The sequence below is a fragment of the Mauremys reevesii genome, linkage group 4 (assembly GCF_016161935.1).
Source record: "Mauremys reevesii isolate NIE-2019 linkage group 4, ASM1616193v1, whole genome shotgun sequence".
NCBI lineage: Eukaryota > Metazoa > Chordata > Testudines > Geoemydidae > Mauremys > Mauremys reevesii.
This window is the reverse complement of record NC_052626.1, coordinates 146,525,180-146,540,375: the sequence shown is the minus strand read 5'-3', so window position 1 is coordinate 146,540,375 and position 15,196 is coordinate 146,525,180. Positions and strand designations below refer to the sequence as shown.

The window sequence follows — 15,196 nt, the reverse complement described above, 5'->3', positions numbered from 1 at the left end:
TCCTCCATGAATCTATCTAGTTCTTTTTGGAACTCCTGGCCTAACATTCTGCAGTAATTACATCGCTTGTGTGTATCGACTCTTTGTTTCTTGTGGAGGCCGTGTGCATCCTCATTAGGAGCTCTTGTATCAATTATATTGTCAGAGTGGGGCATTGTGGGATGGCTTCTGAAAGGCAGCAGCAGTTGATGTAAGCAATGCAGTATCTACACTGACACCATGTCAACCTAACTACATTGAGATTGACTCTATGCTTCTCATGGAGGTGGAGTTATTAAGGGTGTGTCTACAGTACAAAATTATGGTGACCTAAGTTACGTTGACATACAGCTATCACAGTAATTAAATCGTGTTTGCATGTCCACACTATGCTGCATCTACACTGACACTTCATCAACCTAACTACATTTTCGTAACTGCTATGCCTCTCATGGAGGTGGAGTTATTAAATTGGTGTAGTGGGTGAGTTACATGGGTAAAAGCTACATTTTAGTGTAGATGCTTACAGAGTTAGGTAAACATAAGCTGCCTTACATTGACCTAACTCTGGCCTGGTCTACACTACAGGGTTAGGTCGAATTTAGCCACATTAGATCAATTAAAAAATGACTGTGTCCACACAACCAACCCCGTTCCATCAACCTAAAGGGCTCTTAAAATCGACTTCTGTACTCCTCCCCGACGAGGGGAGTAGTGCTAAAATCGACCTTGCTGGGTCAGATTTGGGGTAGTGCAGATGCAAATCGACTGTATTGGCCTCTGGGAGCTATCCCGGAGTGCTCCATTGTGACCGCTCTGGATAGCAGTTTGAACTCCGATGCACTAGCCAGGTACACAGGAAAAGCCCCCGGAAACTTTTGAATTTCCTGTGAACTCAGCAGCACTGTGGTTTCAGGGTGATGAAAAGGTCCTGGCTGCCAGGGAGATGGATTTCCTTCACCACTTATCTGTGCATTCTCCTTCTCCGCCTCGTCCTCATCCCTTTTTATCTCCCCCCAGGTGCAAATGTTTCTACGCTCCCCCTATCATCTGCATCCCTGAGGTTATCGCAGATTAGAAGGTGAAAAAAACACACTCGTGATTACATGTTTTCCAAGCTCATGCAGTCCTCCTGCACTGATAGGGTACAGCTTAATGCATGGAGGGATTCAGTAGCAGAGGCCAGGAAAGAATCAACTGAGCGCGAAGAGTGGAGGCAGGATGCGATGCTGAGGCTAATGTGGGAGCAAATGGACATGATGAAGCGTCTGTTGGGGAAGCAAATGGCATCCATTGTAAAATCACATGCCCTCCTCCCCAGGTTCCATATCCGCCTCACCCAGACACCCAAGAACACGGTGAGGGGGAGGGTCCGGGCACCCAGCCACTCCACTCCAGAGGATGGCCCAAGCAACAGAAGGCTGTCATTCAAGCAGTTTGATTTTTAGTTTGGCTACAATAAACAATGTGGCCTTGTCCTTCCCTCCTCCCCCACCCCACCCAGGCTACTTTGTCCGTTATCTCTCTTTTTTTTTAATTAATAAAGAAAGAATTAATGGTTTCAAAACAATAGTTACTTTATTTCGATGGGGGGAGGGTGGTTGGCTTCCAGGGAATTAAAATCAACAAAGGGAGTGGGTTTGCATCAAGGAGAAACACACACAACTGTCACATTGAAGCCTGGCCAGTCATGAAACTGGTTTTCAAAGCCTCTCTGTTGTGCAGCGCGCCTTGCTGTGCTCCTCTTATTGCCTTGGTGTCTGGCTGTTCAAAATCGGACACTAGGCGATTTGCGTCAACCTCCCACCCCATCATAAACATCTCCCCCTTATTCTCAGAGATATTATGGAGCACACAGCAAGCAGCAATAACAATGGGAATGTTGGTTGCACTGAGGTCTGACCTACTCAGCAAACAACGCCAGCGAGCTTTTAAATGTCCAAAGGCACATTCTACCACCATCTGCACTTGCTCAGCCTATAGTTGAACTGCGCCTTACTACCGTCCAGGCTGCCTGTGTACGGCTTCATGAGCCATGGGAGCAACGGATAGGCTGGGTCCTAATATTCCCCCATGAGACCCCAAACATACCCTCCCTAGGCCCCTCTAGTCACTCCTCCTGCACCCCCAAAATAACCCCCTCAGGGTCTGCCTAAATAGCTGCCTTATGACCCCCAATACCTTCTCATTTACTCCCCAATGTAGACCCTTCAGGTGCTAAATAGCCCCCTTAGTCTCCCAGTATCATCCCCTCATGAACCCACAAAAACCCCTTTGAGAGCCCCAATATTCCTGCTCATGGACCCCCCCAAGAGGCTATCCCCAATGTGTCCCCCCCAGTCAGCCCCCTCTTGACCCCAGTGACAGTTGGGGCCGTTCCTGCCCCTCCCCCCTCTGGCTTGCGCTGCAGGAATGAGTTCCACAGGGCGGGGGAGGGGTAGTTTAACGATTTTAACTGACAATGGAGGGAGCTTGGGGGGCGGGAGGTTCATGAGGGAATATTGTGGCCCCCCCGGGGGGCTATTGGAGAGACTCTGAGGAGGGATTTGGGGGTTGTTTGAGGGGGTTGGGATCCATGGGGGAATATTAGGGGCTCCTCACTGGGGATATTGGGGGCATCTATGAGGGTTGGGCACTCAGGGAGCTTTTGAGGGGGTGTCTGAAGCAGATATTGAGGATCCAAGGTTGCCAGTCCTTAGTAGGACTAGGAGGTCCCCAGGGCTGCCAGGGGGAGGGGGGGCAAGTGGGGCAATTTGCCCCAGGCCCCCATGAGAATATAGTTTTCTATAGTATTGCAACTTTTTTTATGGACGGGGCCCCCAAAATTGTTTTGCCCCAGGCCCCCTGAATCCTCTGGGCGGCCCTGGAGGTCCCTGAGGAGCTTTCAGGAAGCCCTCATGTGGGTATTGGGGTGATCTTTGATGGAGGCATTAGAGTCTCTGAGGAGAGATATCAGGGGCCACTCAAAGTTCCTATCATGAGGTCTCACAAGGTTGTATATTGGGGTGTCTCTGAGAGAGAGATTTTGGGGTGTCTCTGAGGGGGATATCTGTATGTAAGAAGCACTAGGCTTACACAACAGTGTAAAGTGTAGGGTCTGGAGGGGAGCAGGGTGCAGTAGTTACAGCAGGGGGGCTGGGAAGGGAGGGAGTTGGGAATCAGGACTCCTGGGTTCCACCTCTGGCTCTGTCAGGGGAATGGGGTCCAGTGGTTACAGGGAGTCACGACTCAGCCTCAAAGATGAGTCTTGTGGCCTTGTTGGACTGAGCTTTCTCCCCAGCCATCCCATGACTGTGACACTCACACCCTGACCATGAAACTCACTGTAGGCAAAACAAAATGCAACTTGGTGGCTTGATTTAGCAACCAAATGAACCGCCACAACAAAATCTCCATATGGGGTGAGGGGAAGAAACTTAAAATATGTAAGTTGCATGGGGAAGAAAATATACACACTTGTTGGTGTCATTAAGCATAACTCTAAATAACTCAAAAAAATAAAAAAACATAATATTAATAAAACCTTTCTGTACTAAGCCTAAATAAACCAAAATTATTTTATGCTTGTCCAAAGTGCCTCCATATTAAAGTTTAGTTAAACTCCCAGGTTAAAATTAAAAATAAAATGTATAACTGCTCCTTATCAGTGCAACACTAAAAGCCTGTTTGTATCTGGCTTAAAAAAAAAAAAAAAAAGCAAAGTAATAAATTCAAAAGTAAACCAAGGTAACAGCCTTAAAAAGTTACTGACAAAATAAATTGTTTGCTGTCAAAAATAATTTAATTACTAACTATACAATGTGTCTATTATATAAAAAAAAATAATAAAAGGTAATAAAAATGCCAAGCTAAAGTCATATATAAAAAAAAACACACAGCTTATGTCTGTGTGCAAAATTTAAAATTGCTATGTCTCCCTTGCACCTTTATTTGGGCTCAAATAAATTTTTTCTGCATTCTCCACCTTGGTGTGTTTATTAAAACAAAGCACACCGGGCAACAAACCACTGTTTGCTGCCTCAGGCCTTTTGGGCCGGCAACACACTTGTATTGTGTTCAGAGCTCAACTGTGTAGGTGAGTGTAATATAAAAACTCTGGGTTCCATTCCCACCTCTGAAAGCCAGCCTGACCCCGGCATCCCTGCAACATCTAGGCGATATGGGGATTGGGAGATGGGGCTCTTCAGCTCTAGGGCACGAGTTTTAACTCAGCCCCAGGTTGGGGGGACTGGTATGAAGGACGAATGGGATATGGGGCTTTTCCCCTACTGCATTCCAATCTACTTACAGGCTGGAAGGGCTGGTTGGAGGAGCAGCAAATGGGATATGACCCATTCCCCTGTACATCACCAGCCTCTGGGAGACTGGTTAGCTGGCTGGAGTAGGGAATGAGATAAAGGGCTCTTTACCTCAAGGGCACTTATTCCAATGTTTGAAATCTCCCATACAGCAGTTGGGACTGAAACTGTTCCCATTGGGAAGTCATTTGCTGTGAAATGAGTACAGCGGGGCCTACTTCCTAGCAAAACAGGAGTCCACATCTCCATTTCCCCCCTTCTTGCAATCAACAAAAAGGCTGAGGCACTGGACAGGTCATGAGCGCTGAACTCCCCTTTCCCATGATTGATATCCCTCAAGGGCAGGCCTGAGGTGTGGTGGAGCAGAAATTTTCCCTGCTGCTGCCAGGCTGTACTCTCTCTGGGCGGACACACAGGATTCACTCGCCAGGGTCTGCCTTTCCCCAACACTAAATGGACCAGAAAAATAACAGCGGTAAGTAACAACGGTAAAAATATCTCTTTTATTTGATCGAAAATAGGAATGGTAGAAATCTGTGGTCATCCTGAGCAGAGAAAGGCAAAAGCTGTAAGACGCCGAGGCAGGAATTGGAGCGAGGCAGGAGTGGCAGAGAAAGGTGTCTGTGATGCTTCTGTGACTTTCATTGCTGACCATGGGCATGTGCCGAGAGACCCAGGTGGGTGGCAGGATCATGAGTTTTCTTGCTGTCTCTGTGTGGCAGGATTTGGAGCTCTTTAGAGGGGAAAGTGCATTTTGTTGTCTGGGATGTTTTCTTTTTCATTAGAGTCCCCTGTAGGGAGAATTTGGTAGGAAGAGATTAGCAAAGCATTTTTCTTTGTGCAAACCACAAAGCACTTTAGAGTCATAAAGTCATAGAGTTTAAGGCCAGAAGGGCCAATGGACCATGTAGTCTGACCTCCTTCATATCACAGGTCACCAACATCACCCAGCACCCAACAACCATCATTAGACCAAAGTATTGCAGCCCTCAGGAGACTAGACTATTATGTGCCAGAAGGGACCGAGGTGCTCCAGTGCCCGAGGCCCCTGCAATGACAGGGAAATGATTTACGTGAGATATACCCAAATAATCAGATATATCCAGAACAATCAGTTGCATGCATACAAAATTGGAAATGACTGTTTGGGAAGAAATACTGCAGAAAGGGATCTGGAGGTCATAGTGCATTTCAAGCAAACAAGTCAACAATGTAACATTGTTGGAAAAACAACAAAAACCATAATTCTGGGATGTATTAGCAGGAGAGTTGTAAGCCAGACATAAGAAGTAATTCTTCCGCTCTACTCCACGCTGATTAGCCTCAGTTGGAATATTGTGTCCAGTTCTGGGTGCCACATTTCTGGAAAGATGTGGACAAACTGGAGAAAGTCTAGAGAAGAGTGACAAAAATGATTAAAGGTCTAGAAAACATGAGTGATGAGGGAAAATTGAAAAAATTGAGTTTCTTTAGTCTGGAGAAGTGCAGACTGGGACAGGGGGGACACACAATAACTGTTTTCTAGTACGTAGACGGTTGTTACAAGGAGGAGGGAGAAAAATTGTTCTCATTAACGTCTGAGGATAGGACAAGAGGCAATGGACTTAAATTGCAGCAAGGGAGGTTTAGGTTGAACATTAGGAAAAGCTTCCTAACTGTCAGGGTAGTTAAGCACTGGAATAAATGGCGTAGGGAGGAATCTCCATCGTTGGAGGTTTTTACGAGCAGGTTAGACAAATACCTGTCAGGGATGGTCTAGATAATACTTAATCCTGCCTTGAATGCAGGGGTCTGGACTAGAAGACCTCTCAGGTTCCCTTCCAGTCCTACAATTCTATGATAATCCTGGCAAGTCACTTGCACTCACACACTGTGGAGGAAGGTGAAACTTCCCCCAAATTCCTTGCCAGTCAGTCCTGGGGGAAAATTCCTTCCTGACTTTCTCTATGGTGATTAGTTAGACCCTGAGCATGTGAGCAAGAACCAGCCAGCCAAGCACTTGAGAGAAAGAATGCTTGATTTCACCGCAGAGCCTGAGCCCGCCCCAGTCCATTTTCCACCTCCAGCCTTGGCCATCCCTGATGCTTCAGAGGAAGGAGATAAAAAAACCAACAACTCCAGAATACATTGAGATGGGGGGATGTCCCTTCATGACCCCTGCAGGAGAGTGTTTGAAACCCTGAAGCATGAGCTTTTAGGAGCAAAAAAAAAGTAGGGATCTGTACTGAAGTGCAGCCACCTCTGGGATGGAACATGGCATCTGTATACCAAGTACACAGCAACATTACACAGGGATTGCTCACTGCAGGAAGAAACTGCAGGAAGAGTTTAAGAAGTCAGAATGAATATTCCTGAGCTGGGATCCGATTGGGAGCCTGGGCTTTCAAAAAAGTCTCACAGGATTTTTGTCTGGCCACGAGTGATCAAGGCTTTGATTTTAAATCTCATCACACAAACACATGCAGAAGCAACCAGCCTTTAATTTATTATTATTAAATTAAATTAACACTAAAGGAGTATAGTTTTTGAGAGTGGGTACATAAATAAATTTTTTTTGGGTCCGTTCAAAAGCATCTGGCGGTCCAGATTTGGCCTGTGGCTCACCTATTTACTGCCCCGGCACTAGAAGCTTGAATTAGGACAACCTAAGTATTTTCTCACCAGTTCCAAAACTTCACATGCGAATAACGTTCAGAACTAACAAAGGGCTGGCTTGGAACTGGTACCACCTTGAGGGGAAATGCCCCCATATCCTATTCCCCAACACCCAGAGCCACGTATCCCCCCTGCCCTGGGGCAGGATCGGAATTGGCACCCCCTAATCGGCAAAAGCCCCATCTCTCATTCCCCAACCACCGTAGCCAGCCAGTCCCGCGTTCAGGGGCTGGATAGGAACTGGCAGCCCCTAAGAGCAAAGACCCCAGATCCCATTGCCCGCTAAGCCAGCCAATTCCCGTGATCTGAGATTGGATAGGAGCCGGCACCCCCTATAGGGAACCCAGCCAGTTACCCTGCCTTTAGCAGAGCTGTGCCCTGGAGCAGGGATCTGCTTGACAGCATCGCCCCCTTGAGGCTTTCTTCCTCCCGCCTAGAAATCGAAAGTGAAAGCAACAAAGCGCTTGATGAGCCAGGGATGGGCAGAAATTACGGCTCCTTGTGGGCCCAATCCGGAGTCAGATCCCCTCACCTCTTATACCCCCTCCAGCTTGGCAGCCAAGTCCCTCTGGTTGATGTCCTCCAGCACCTGCTTGGCCATCTGTATGGCCCCCGTCTCCAGGTAGTAGCTGATCATCAGTCTGCACACATCTAGGCAGTCTGCCCGCTCCAGCTGACCCCGGGGGATGTTGCTGTAGCCCGAGGGCGGCTGGGCCTGGTTCAGCTTCACCTTGAACTTCTTGAAGTCCATCTCTTCCAGCTCCTCCAGGACATTCTCCAGCCGGTCCCGCGCGCTCATTCGTATTGCAGCGGCAGCCCACACAGCTTCGAAACTCTCCTTTTTCCTCCTCCTGTGTCTCCACCCCTGTCTCCTCCCCCAGGCCCCAGCCTGGGAACCAATGCTCTGAAATGCAAATGATTTCCTGGAAACCAGGGCAGGTTGGCTTTGTGTAAGGCGCTTCAGATCCCCGTGGAAATTGCACCATGTGCCTTATCAGAGAAAGCCTCATCAGCCCCTTAGGGACCTGGGGTGGGGCTGAAACTGCCTTTCGCCCTTGCCCTGTCTCTTTCTGACTAGTTAGCCTTGGCAGACTCTGTGAGCTCTTTTAAGGGTTTCTGCTACCCAGACTGATTTCCTAGGGAAATTTGATAATTTAGGGTTTGATGCTATTTTTTTTGTTTGTTTTTTTTACCCAGGGGAGCAAAATGTACAGGCACAAGCCGAACATTTGAAAAGCAGCTCCCTTGGCCAAACATCTTTCCCAGGCTGAGTGGGCCACAGAGATTGAAAATCCATCTGATGGGCACATTGGGGGGAGGGGAGGGAGAGAGAGAGTGTATGCACGCGCCCATCCTGCAGGATACACAGGAGTGTCAGGTATCCAGGGCAGGTTGACGTGCATGGGCAGGGGAGGGTGTAGGAGTGGAGGTGGAGGTGGAGAAGTCCTCCCCTCTGCTGCCAGGACTGCACCTACTCTGGGTGACCAGATAGTGTGTGTGAAAAATCAGGACAGGGGTGGGGGGGTAATAGGTGCGTTTAGAAGAAAAAGCCCCAAATATCGGGACTGTCCCTATAAAATCAGGACATCTGGTCACCCTAGTGGGGACACACTGTGGGACTTGTTCACACACAAAAGCTGTACCTTTTAAACTATACTGGTATACTTACACCCCGCTAGTGTTGGGACACGTTTTATCAGTATAAAGGTGATTGACGTGGTATTGTTTATTCCTGTATGGGAAGGGGAATAAGGGGAATGTATAACTGCATCCACGCTAGAGGTTGTACCAGGATAACTATTTTTTTGTAAAAAATCACCCTCCTAATGGAAACAGCTAGCCCCCCCCCAATCTTTGAGTGGACTAAGCCTCAGGCTATGTCCACACTATGTCCACTGTAAGGTCTCCCGTGTAGCTGCTCTGTGCTGGCAGGAGAGAGCTCTCCTGCCAGCATAATTAAACCACCCCCAGAGTGGTGATAGCTACATCAGCGTCTCTCTCACCAACATAGCACTGTCCGCACCGGCACGTTTGTCGGTGAAACTTTTGTCGGCCGTGTGAGTGTTTTTTTCACACCCCTGACCAACAAAAGTTATACAGACAAAAGCCTCCGTTATACCAACAAAAGTTATACCGACGTAGGCTCTGTTTCCAGGGTCCACCACTCTGATGCTAAAATTTGCGAGAAAAAGATAACAACAAGGGGAAACAATTTGAAAAGTTGAATTGTTTTGTATTTGAATCAGAGAGAGAATTCTTTGGGGATCCTGGGGCTTGGGAAGATGAATGAGGAATGTCCCAGTGATCTGTGCTGGCTGTGGTCTGTGTCACAGCTGTTGCTGACTCTTTCATATACTGACCACTCTCAACTTGGTTCAACATATATATATATATATATATATCTCAATATCAGGACTGGAAGGGACCTCAGGAGGTTATTGAATCCAATCCCCTGCTCAAAACAGGACCAATCCCCAGGCAAATTTTTGCCCCAGATCCCTAAATGGCCCTCTCAAGGGTTGAATTTACAACCATGGGGTTAGCAAACCAATGCTTAAACCACTCAGCTATCATCCACAGCCCTTCAGAACAACTTTATCTTCTGCAATTTCCCCTAGATACTAGGCTCACTACACTGGCTTTGATCATTGCACAGCAGAAAAGCGTAAGGAAGATTTAAGAGAAAGCAGAAAGGAAATATACATAATTAGCATCTGAGAGGAGCCCTCACTAGAACCTTTGGGTATATATTGATCTGAACTGCTATCCATTACTTTGGTGTGACTCTGGAGTGACTCCATTTAAGTCAACTGATCTCAGTTATACCAGGGCAAATCTGGAGTGACACTACTGAAGTCAGTGATTTCAGTTACACCCTTCAGAATCAGGCCCTAAACCAACTATTGCTCTGCAGTGGATAATTCAATTACATTCTTCTCCCATCTCCCAGATCATTTAGCAGCTTTTTTTTTTACTGACACTGCGAGTTTGAGTGTTTTCAGAGAAAGGAAGTAGGACCCTTGTTGGCAGTGATTAACTTTCCACAGAAATACCTGTGTCCAGAGCACTTTTGCCAGCAAAGCCCCGGGGAAGGAATATATGGGAACACACTAACTCTCCCATCCACTCTGCCACAAGAATGATTACAGGCTTAGAAGGTGAAGACTCAAGGAACGTGTGATAGGGAACACTCCCCCACACTGGTTCTGAGAGGGCTGAGGTGGGCCAGGCAGGCCCCATTAGCCAATTAGGTAGCAAGATGAGGGAATTATGGGTGAGAGGAAAGCCCCAATTAGGAGGCAGTTCACCTGAGCAGAGGTAGGCAGGGCTAGAATAAACTCAGGAAGTTGGCCACAGTAAAGGCTGGTGGGAGGAAGTTGGTAGTTGCCTTCTGGGTAGTAGAGAGAGAAGGAGGGAACCCAGGGGAAAAAGTAGGTCCTTGGGTCAGCCTGGTGGGAAAGGAATCCTGAAGACAGTAGGGTGGAGAAGAGCACCTTGTGGGAAGCAGCTTTGTGGGAGTGGCGGTTAGTAGCATGGTTGGTGACTGAACCTTGGCTGCGTTGTAGGGTCCCTGGGCTGGAACCCAGAGTAGAGCATGGGCCTGGGTTACCCTCCCTGCCACAGGGGAGTGGCACCATCAGGATAGTGAACTGGAAGACTGCCTGGGCCACTGTGGGAATGACAGCATGTGAGGACTACTGGATGCCACTTGAACAGAAGAAACTTTGATGGACACTACTCTGGAAGGCGGGAACGCTGGGCAGAGTCATAAAGAGGCAGCAGCAACTTCTACAGCGAGAGGCGGGGCTGCAGACAGAGAGAGCAATGGTGTGAAACTGCAGGAAGGGGCCAAGTATCAGAGGGGTAGCCGTGTTAGTCTGGATCTGCAAAAGCAGCAAAGAGTCTTGTGGCACCTTATAGGCTAACAGATGTTTTGGAGCATGAGCTTTCATGGGTGAATACCTACTTCGTCGGATGCAGGAAGGGGCGTTGGTCTTGCAGAGCTAATCCCCAGAGTGGCCAGGAAGAGGCATTATCCTGTGGTGAGTAGAGCATCCTACCACGGAGCCTAATCTACTTATCTTAACAAAGAGGGGGCTAAAGGGTGACTTGATCAGTCTGTAAGTTACTAGATGGGGGGGACAAATGGGCTCTTCAGTCTGGTGGACGAAGGTAAAATATGCCTGAAATTTGAAACTAGACAAATTCAGACTGGAAATAAAGTGTCCGTGTTTAACAGTGAGGGTGATTAACCATTGAAACAATTTGCCAAGGGTCACGGTGGATTCTCCATTGCGGGTCACTTTAAAATCCGAATGGGACATTTCTCTATAAGGTCTGCTCTGGGTCAAACAGGAATTATTTTAAGGAGGTTGTATGGCTTCTGTGATACATGAATTCCGACTAGATAATCACAATGGTTCCTTCTGGCCTGGGAATCTGAGGCAATAAATACAGCGACGGGAGGCTCAAGGGAGAGATTACAGAGAGGTAGCAGGATCAGACTCTGGAGGTGGAAGCATTAAGAACTGGGTCAAGAGAATTTTTTGGGATGTGAGAAACAGCCTGGGCTATTTTTACCTATCGAAAGATGTGGATTCTTAAATGTAGAACGTCAAGCTCTGCTATTAAGGTGACAGTGTCTGATAGTAGAAAGGTGGCGTATAAATTTAGAGCAGTGGGTTAGAACTTGTTCTAGAGTTAGAAGTGTAAAGTAGCAGTTTCTACATTTCTCCCTCCCTATTTCTTTTTCTCTGTAGCTTTTTCTCTTGTTCTGATCTCACTCTTTTTCTCTGTTTCTCTCACTTTGTCTCTATGCCCTGATCTCTTTCCCCTCTCAATCCCACTTTACGCAGCCTATGCACAGTGGAACCAGACCTGCCCATCGTGACTCCTTTGCGCTGTGTGGTTCTATTATTTGGTTTATCTGGAAGCTTTTGGTGCCTGAGCAGAGGCAGGATCCGTGGCTTGCAGCTATAAGTGTAGTTTGACTTCTGTATTTGGGGGGGCTCCAGTAAGGCCAATGGGTCATTCATGAGGGCCAGATTCCATGCATGCCCACAGGGGCACCTTTCCAGATTTTGTGTGTGTGGGGGGGGACAATTTAGGCAACTGAAAACTCTAGGGTTGTGTGTTTTTGTTTTTGTTTGCAGATAATACCTTAGAAATTATCTGACAGGAGCACTGTATCTAATTCTTGTATCAAGAAAGAAATTTTAAATAAATATTGGACCCACTCAGCTCTAATACTAACATGTTCTGACATCTTGTGGCAAGTCACTTGAGACACTGGTTAGGTTTAGAATTGTAATGTCTATTCTTACTCGGATCTTCTCACTAAAGTCAGAAGGAACCATCGTGATCATCTTTCTAGTCTGACCTCCTGCATGTCACAGGCCACAGAACCTCACCCACTCGCTCCTGTAATAGACCCCCTAATCGCTTGCTGAGTTGGTGAAAACTGTGGGCAGTTCTGTGCTACAGACTCTTCTGTGGTGCTTTGATGATGAAGATGCTCTAAGCCAGGGGTCGGCAACCTTTCAGCAGTGGTGTGCCGAGTCTTCATTTATTCACTCTGATTTAAGGTTCCGTGTGCCAGTCATACATTTTAACTTTTTTTAGAAGGTCTCTTTCTACAAGTCTATAATATATAACTAAACTATTGTTGTATGTAAAGTAAATAAGGTTTTTAAAATGTTTAAGAAGCTTCATTTAAAACTAAATTAAAATGCAGAGTGCCCCCCCTCTCCCCCGGACTGGTGACCAGGACCCAGGCTGTGTGAGTGCCACTGAAAATCAGCTTGCGTGCTGCCTTCGGCACCTGTGCCATAGGTTGCCTACCCCTGCTCTAAGCCTATGGGAGACAGCTTTCCTGTTGGCTTAGTTATTTCACCTCCGTGACTGTTTACATGGGGAGGTTAAAGTACGTGGCTTTTTCACAACCCTCAGCGATGTAGGTATACAAAGTATGTGTGTGGTGTACACCTGGCTGGAGTCTGCACTACAAGCTAGGGGTGTGATTCCCAGCTTGCACTGACACACACTAGCTCTCCTCAAGCTAGCATGAGACTAGATTGCAGTGCAGCATGGGCAGCAGCAGCGAAGGCAGGGCTTAGCCGTGCTATGTGAGTACCAATTGGGTTCAGGCGGGTTTAACTCACCTAGCACCTAGCGATGCCTATGCTGCCACAGCTACACTATTTATACTCCCGCTCGCTTGATGAGAACTAGTGCTAGGGTGTGAATCACCCCCCTAGCTCAGGGTGTCGACATTCGCCTAGGCACTCAGTGGCAATGACTCGACCTGAAAGACATCATATCTGCAAGCCATTGGGCCACAGTGAGCCTAGCCAAAGGCCACGTGTGTGAAGCTGTTTATCATTCCCTCCTCGTTCCTATAGATGCCACCATGTGGCTCAGACCTGGATGGAGACTAGGAGGCTCTGGGGTTCCTCCCTGGGATATAACCACTCAGTACAGTTTCCTGCCCTGGAAAAGATTTTAAGACCTCTCAGGAGAAGGATTTATGTAGCACATATGTACTACATGCTATTATCGGGCTCTCCCTGTGGGGAAGGGACACAAGTGGAGGAGTCCTGGCTGGGGCATCTTCCCCTATTAGGTGCGGCTCTTGCTGCTCCACCTACGGAGGGGAGAGGTTAGGAGCCACAGAAACAAGCCCAAGCAGAACCACTTCCACCTGCTGCTCCCATTTCATTTTCCTGTCGGATGAGTTTACATTTCAAGCCTGAAGGGGGAGTTGAGGGTCTCCATGCTACCCATTGCTTTAACCCCTGATCTCCCTCCCCCGCACAGGTTACTCATTCATCCATGGCACGTGCTGTTCATCCACACACTCTCTAAACTGGGCCACTCATCCAGGCCACCCAGCCAGACCATCCACCCATCAATCCATGCCACCAAACCTGTCTGTCCACGCCAGCCAACCAGTTCATCCACCAACCCCACCACCCACCCATGCCATCTGTCCTCCTCAACCATCCTTCTAATCCATGCTCCTATTCATCCATCTCCACTATCCTCCCACCTACAGACAGTTTGAATGAAAAACAGGGAGGCATAGAACAGACAGAACATTATCACATTCAGACTGGGTAATCTGGGAGGCACTTCTAGCTTTATTTATGGACAAAGTTTCTGGTTTTCCATTTTATAACAAAATACAAATTTTATATATATTAAAAATATATAGTTTGGGCAAAATCACCTTTAACCATGTTATAAGGAGGAGGGCAAAAAATTATTCTCCTTAACCTTTTGAGGCTATGACAAGAGGCAATGGATTTAAGTTACAGCAAGGGAGGTTTAGGTTGGACATTAGGAAAAACTGTCTAACTGTCAGGGTGGTTAGGCACTGGAATAAATTGCCTAGGGAGGTTGTGGAATCTCCATAATAGACTTTTACGAGCAGGTTGGGCAAACAGCTGCCAGGGAAGGTCTAGTCCTGCCATGTGTGCAGTAGAGGACCTCTTGAGGTCCCTTCCAGTGCTATGATTCTAACTCCCCTTCCCAAACAAAAACAAAACCACCTCACGAAGAAAACAGGCCCCTGAGTTCTTGGCAGCTGGTGAGGAAGGCTGTAAGATGAAGTCAGAGCCTTGGCAGGAATTCTGAGGTTAAATTTGGTCCAGCACAGTGATCCTTTAGGCAGATACTTGAATGAGATCTTCTTGTGGAAAAAGACAGGTGTTCTATCCACACCGCAGCTGACGTCGGTATAAGTGATGTCGCTCAGGGGTATGATAAACCACCTCCCTGAGCGATGGTAGTTACACTGACCTAAATGCTGGTGTGGACAGTGCTATGTTGGCAGGAGAAGCTACTGCCGCTAACTCCTGTCCACTTACAGCGTCTACACTAGCAGTGCTACAGCGGCGCAGCTGCAGGCTATGTAGCGTAGCCACAGCCGAAGTGTCTGTGGTGAGATGCCAGGGTGGGCGCTAAAGGCAGCATGCCAAGCGCGTGCCTGGGGCGGCAAGCCATGGGGGGTGCTCTGCCGGTCGCCACGAGGGCAGCAGGCAGGTTGCCTTCGGCGGCATGCCTGCAGAGGGTCTGCTGGTCCTGCGGCTTCGGAGGACCTGCCTGCGGGAGGTCCGCCGAAGCCGCGGGACCAGCGGACCCTCCGCAGGTAAACCGCCGGAGGCAACCTGCCTGCCGTGCTTGGGGCGGCAAAATCCCTAGAGCCGTCCCTGGCTGCATCACATCACAGGCTCATCCATTCTACCAAAGGAAGTGCTGGAAAG

The 15,196-nt window shown here is 47.9% G+C and overlaps 1 protein-coding gene across 1 annotated transcript; it reads right to left on the bottom strand.

The window, feature by feature from the left end:
* Window positions 1-4,761: 4,761 nt before the first annotated feature.
* On the bottom strand, window positions 4,762-7,826 carry LOC120403213 (apoptosis-associated speck-like protein containing a CARD). The gene is made up of 2 exons (XM_039534072.1): window positions 7,465-7,826; window positions 4,762-5,068 (listed from the first exon to the last, which is right to left on the bottom strand). The coding sequence occupies exon 1, from the start codon at window positions 7,729-7,731 to the stop codon at window positions 7,468-7,470; it is 264 nt and encodes an 87-aa protein (XP_039390006.1). The 5' UTR covers window positions 7,732-7,826; the 3' UTR covers window positions 4,762-5,068; window positions 7,465-7,467.
* Between the last annotated feature and the right edge of the window lie 7,370 nt (window positions 7,827-15,196).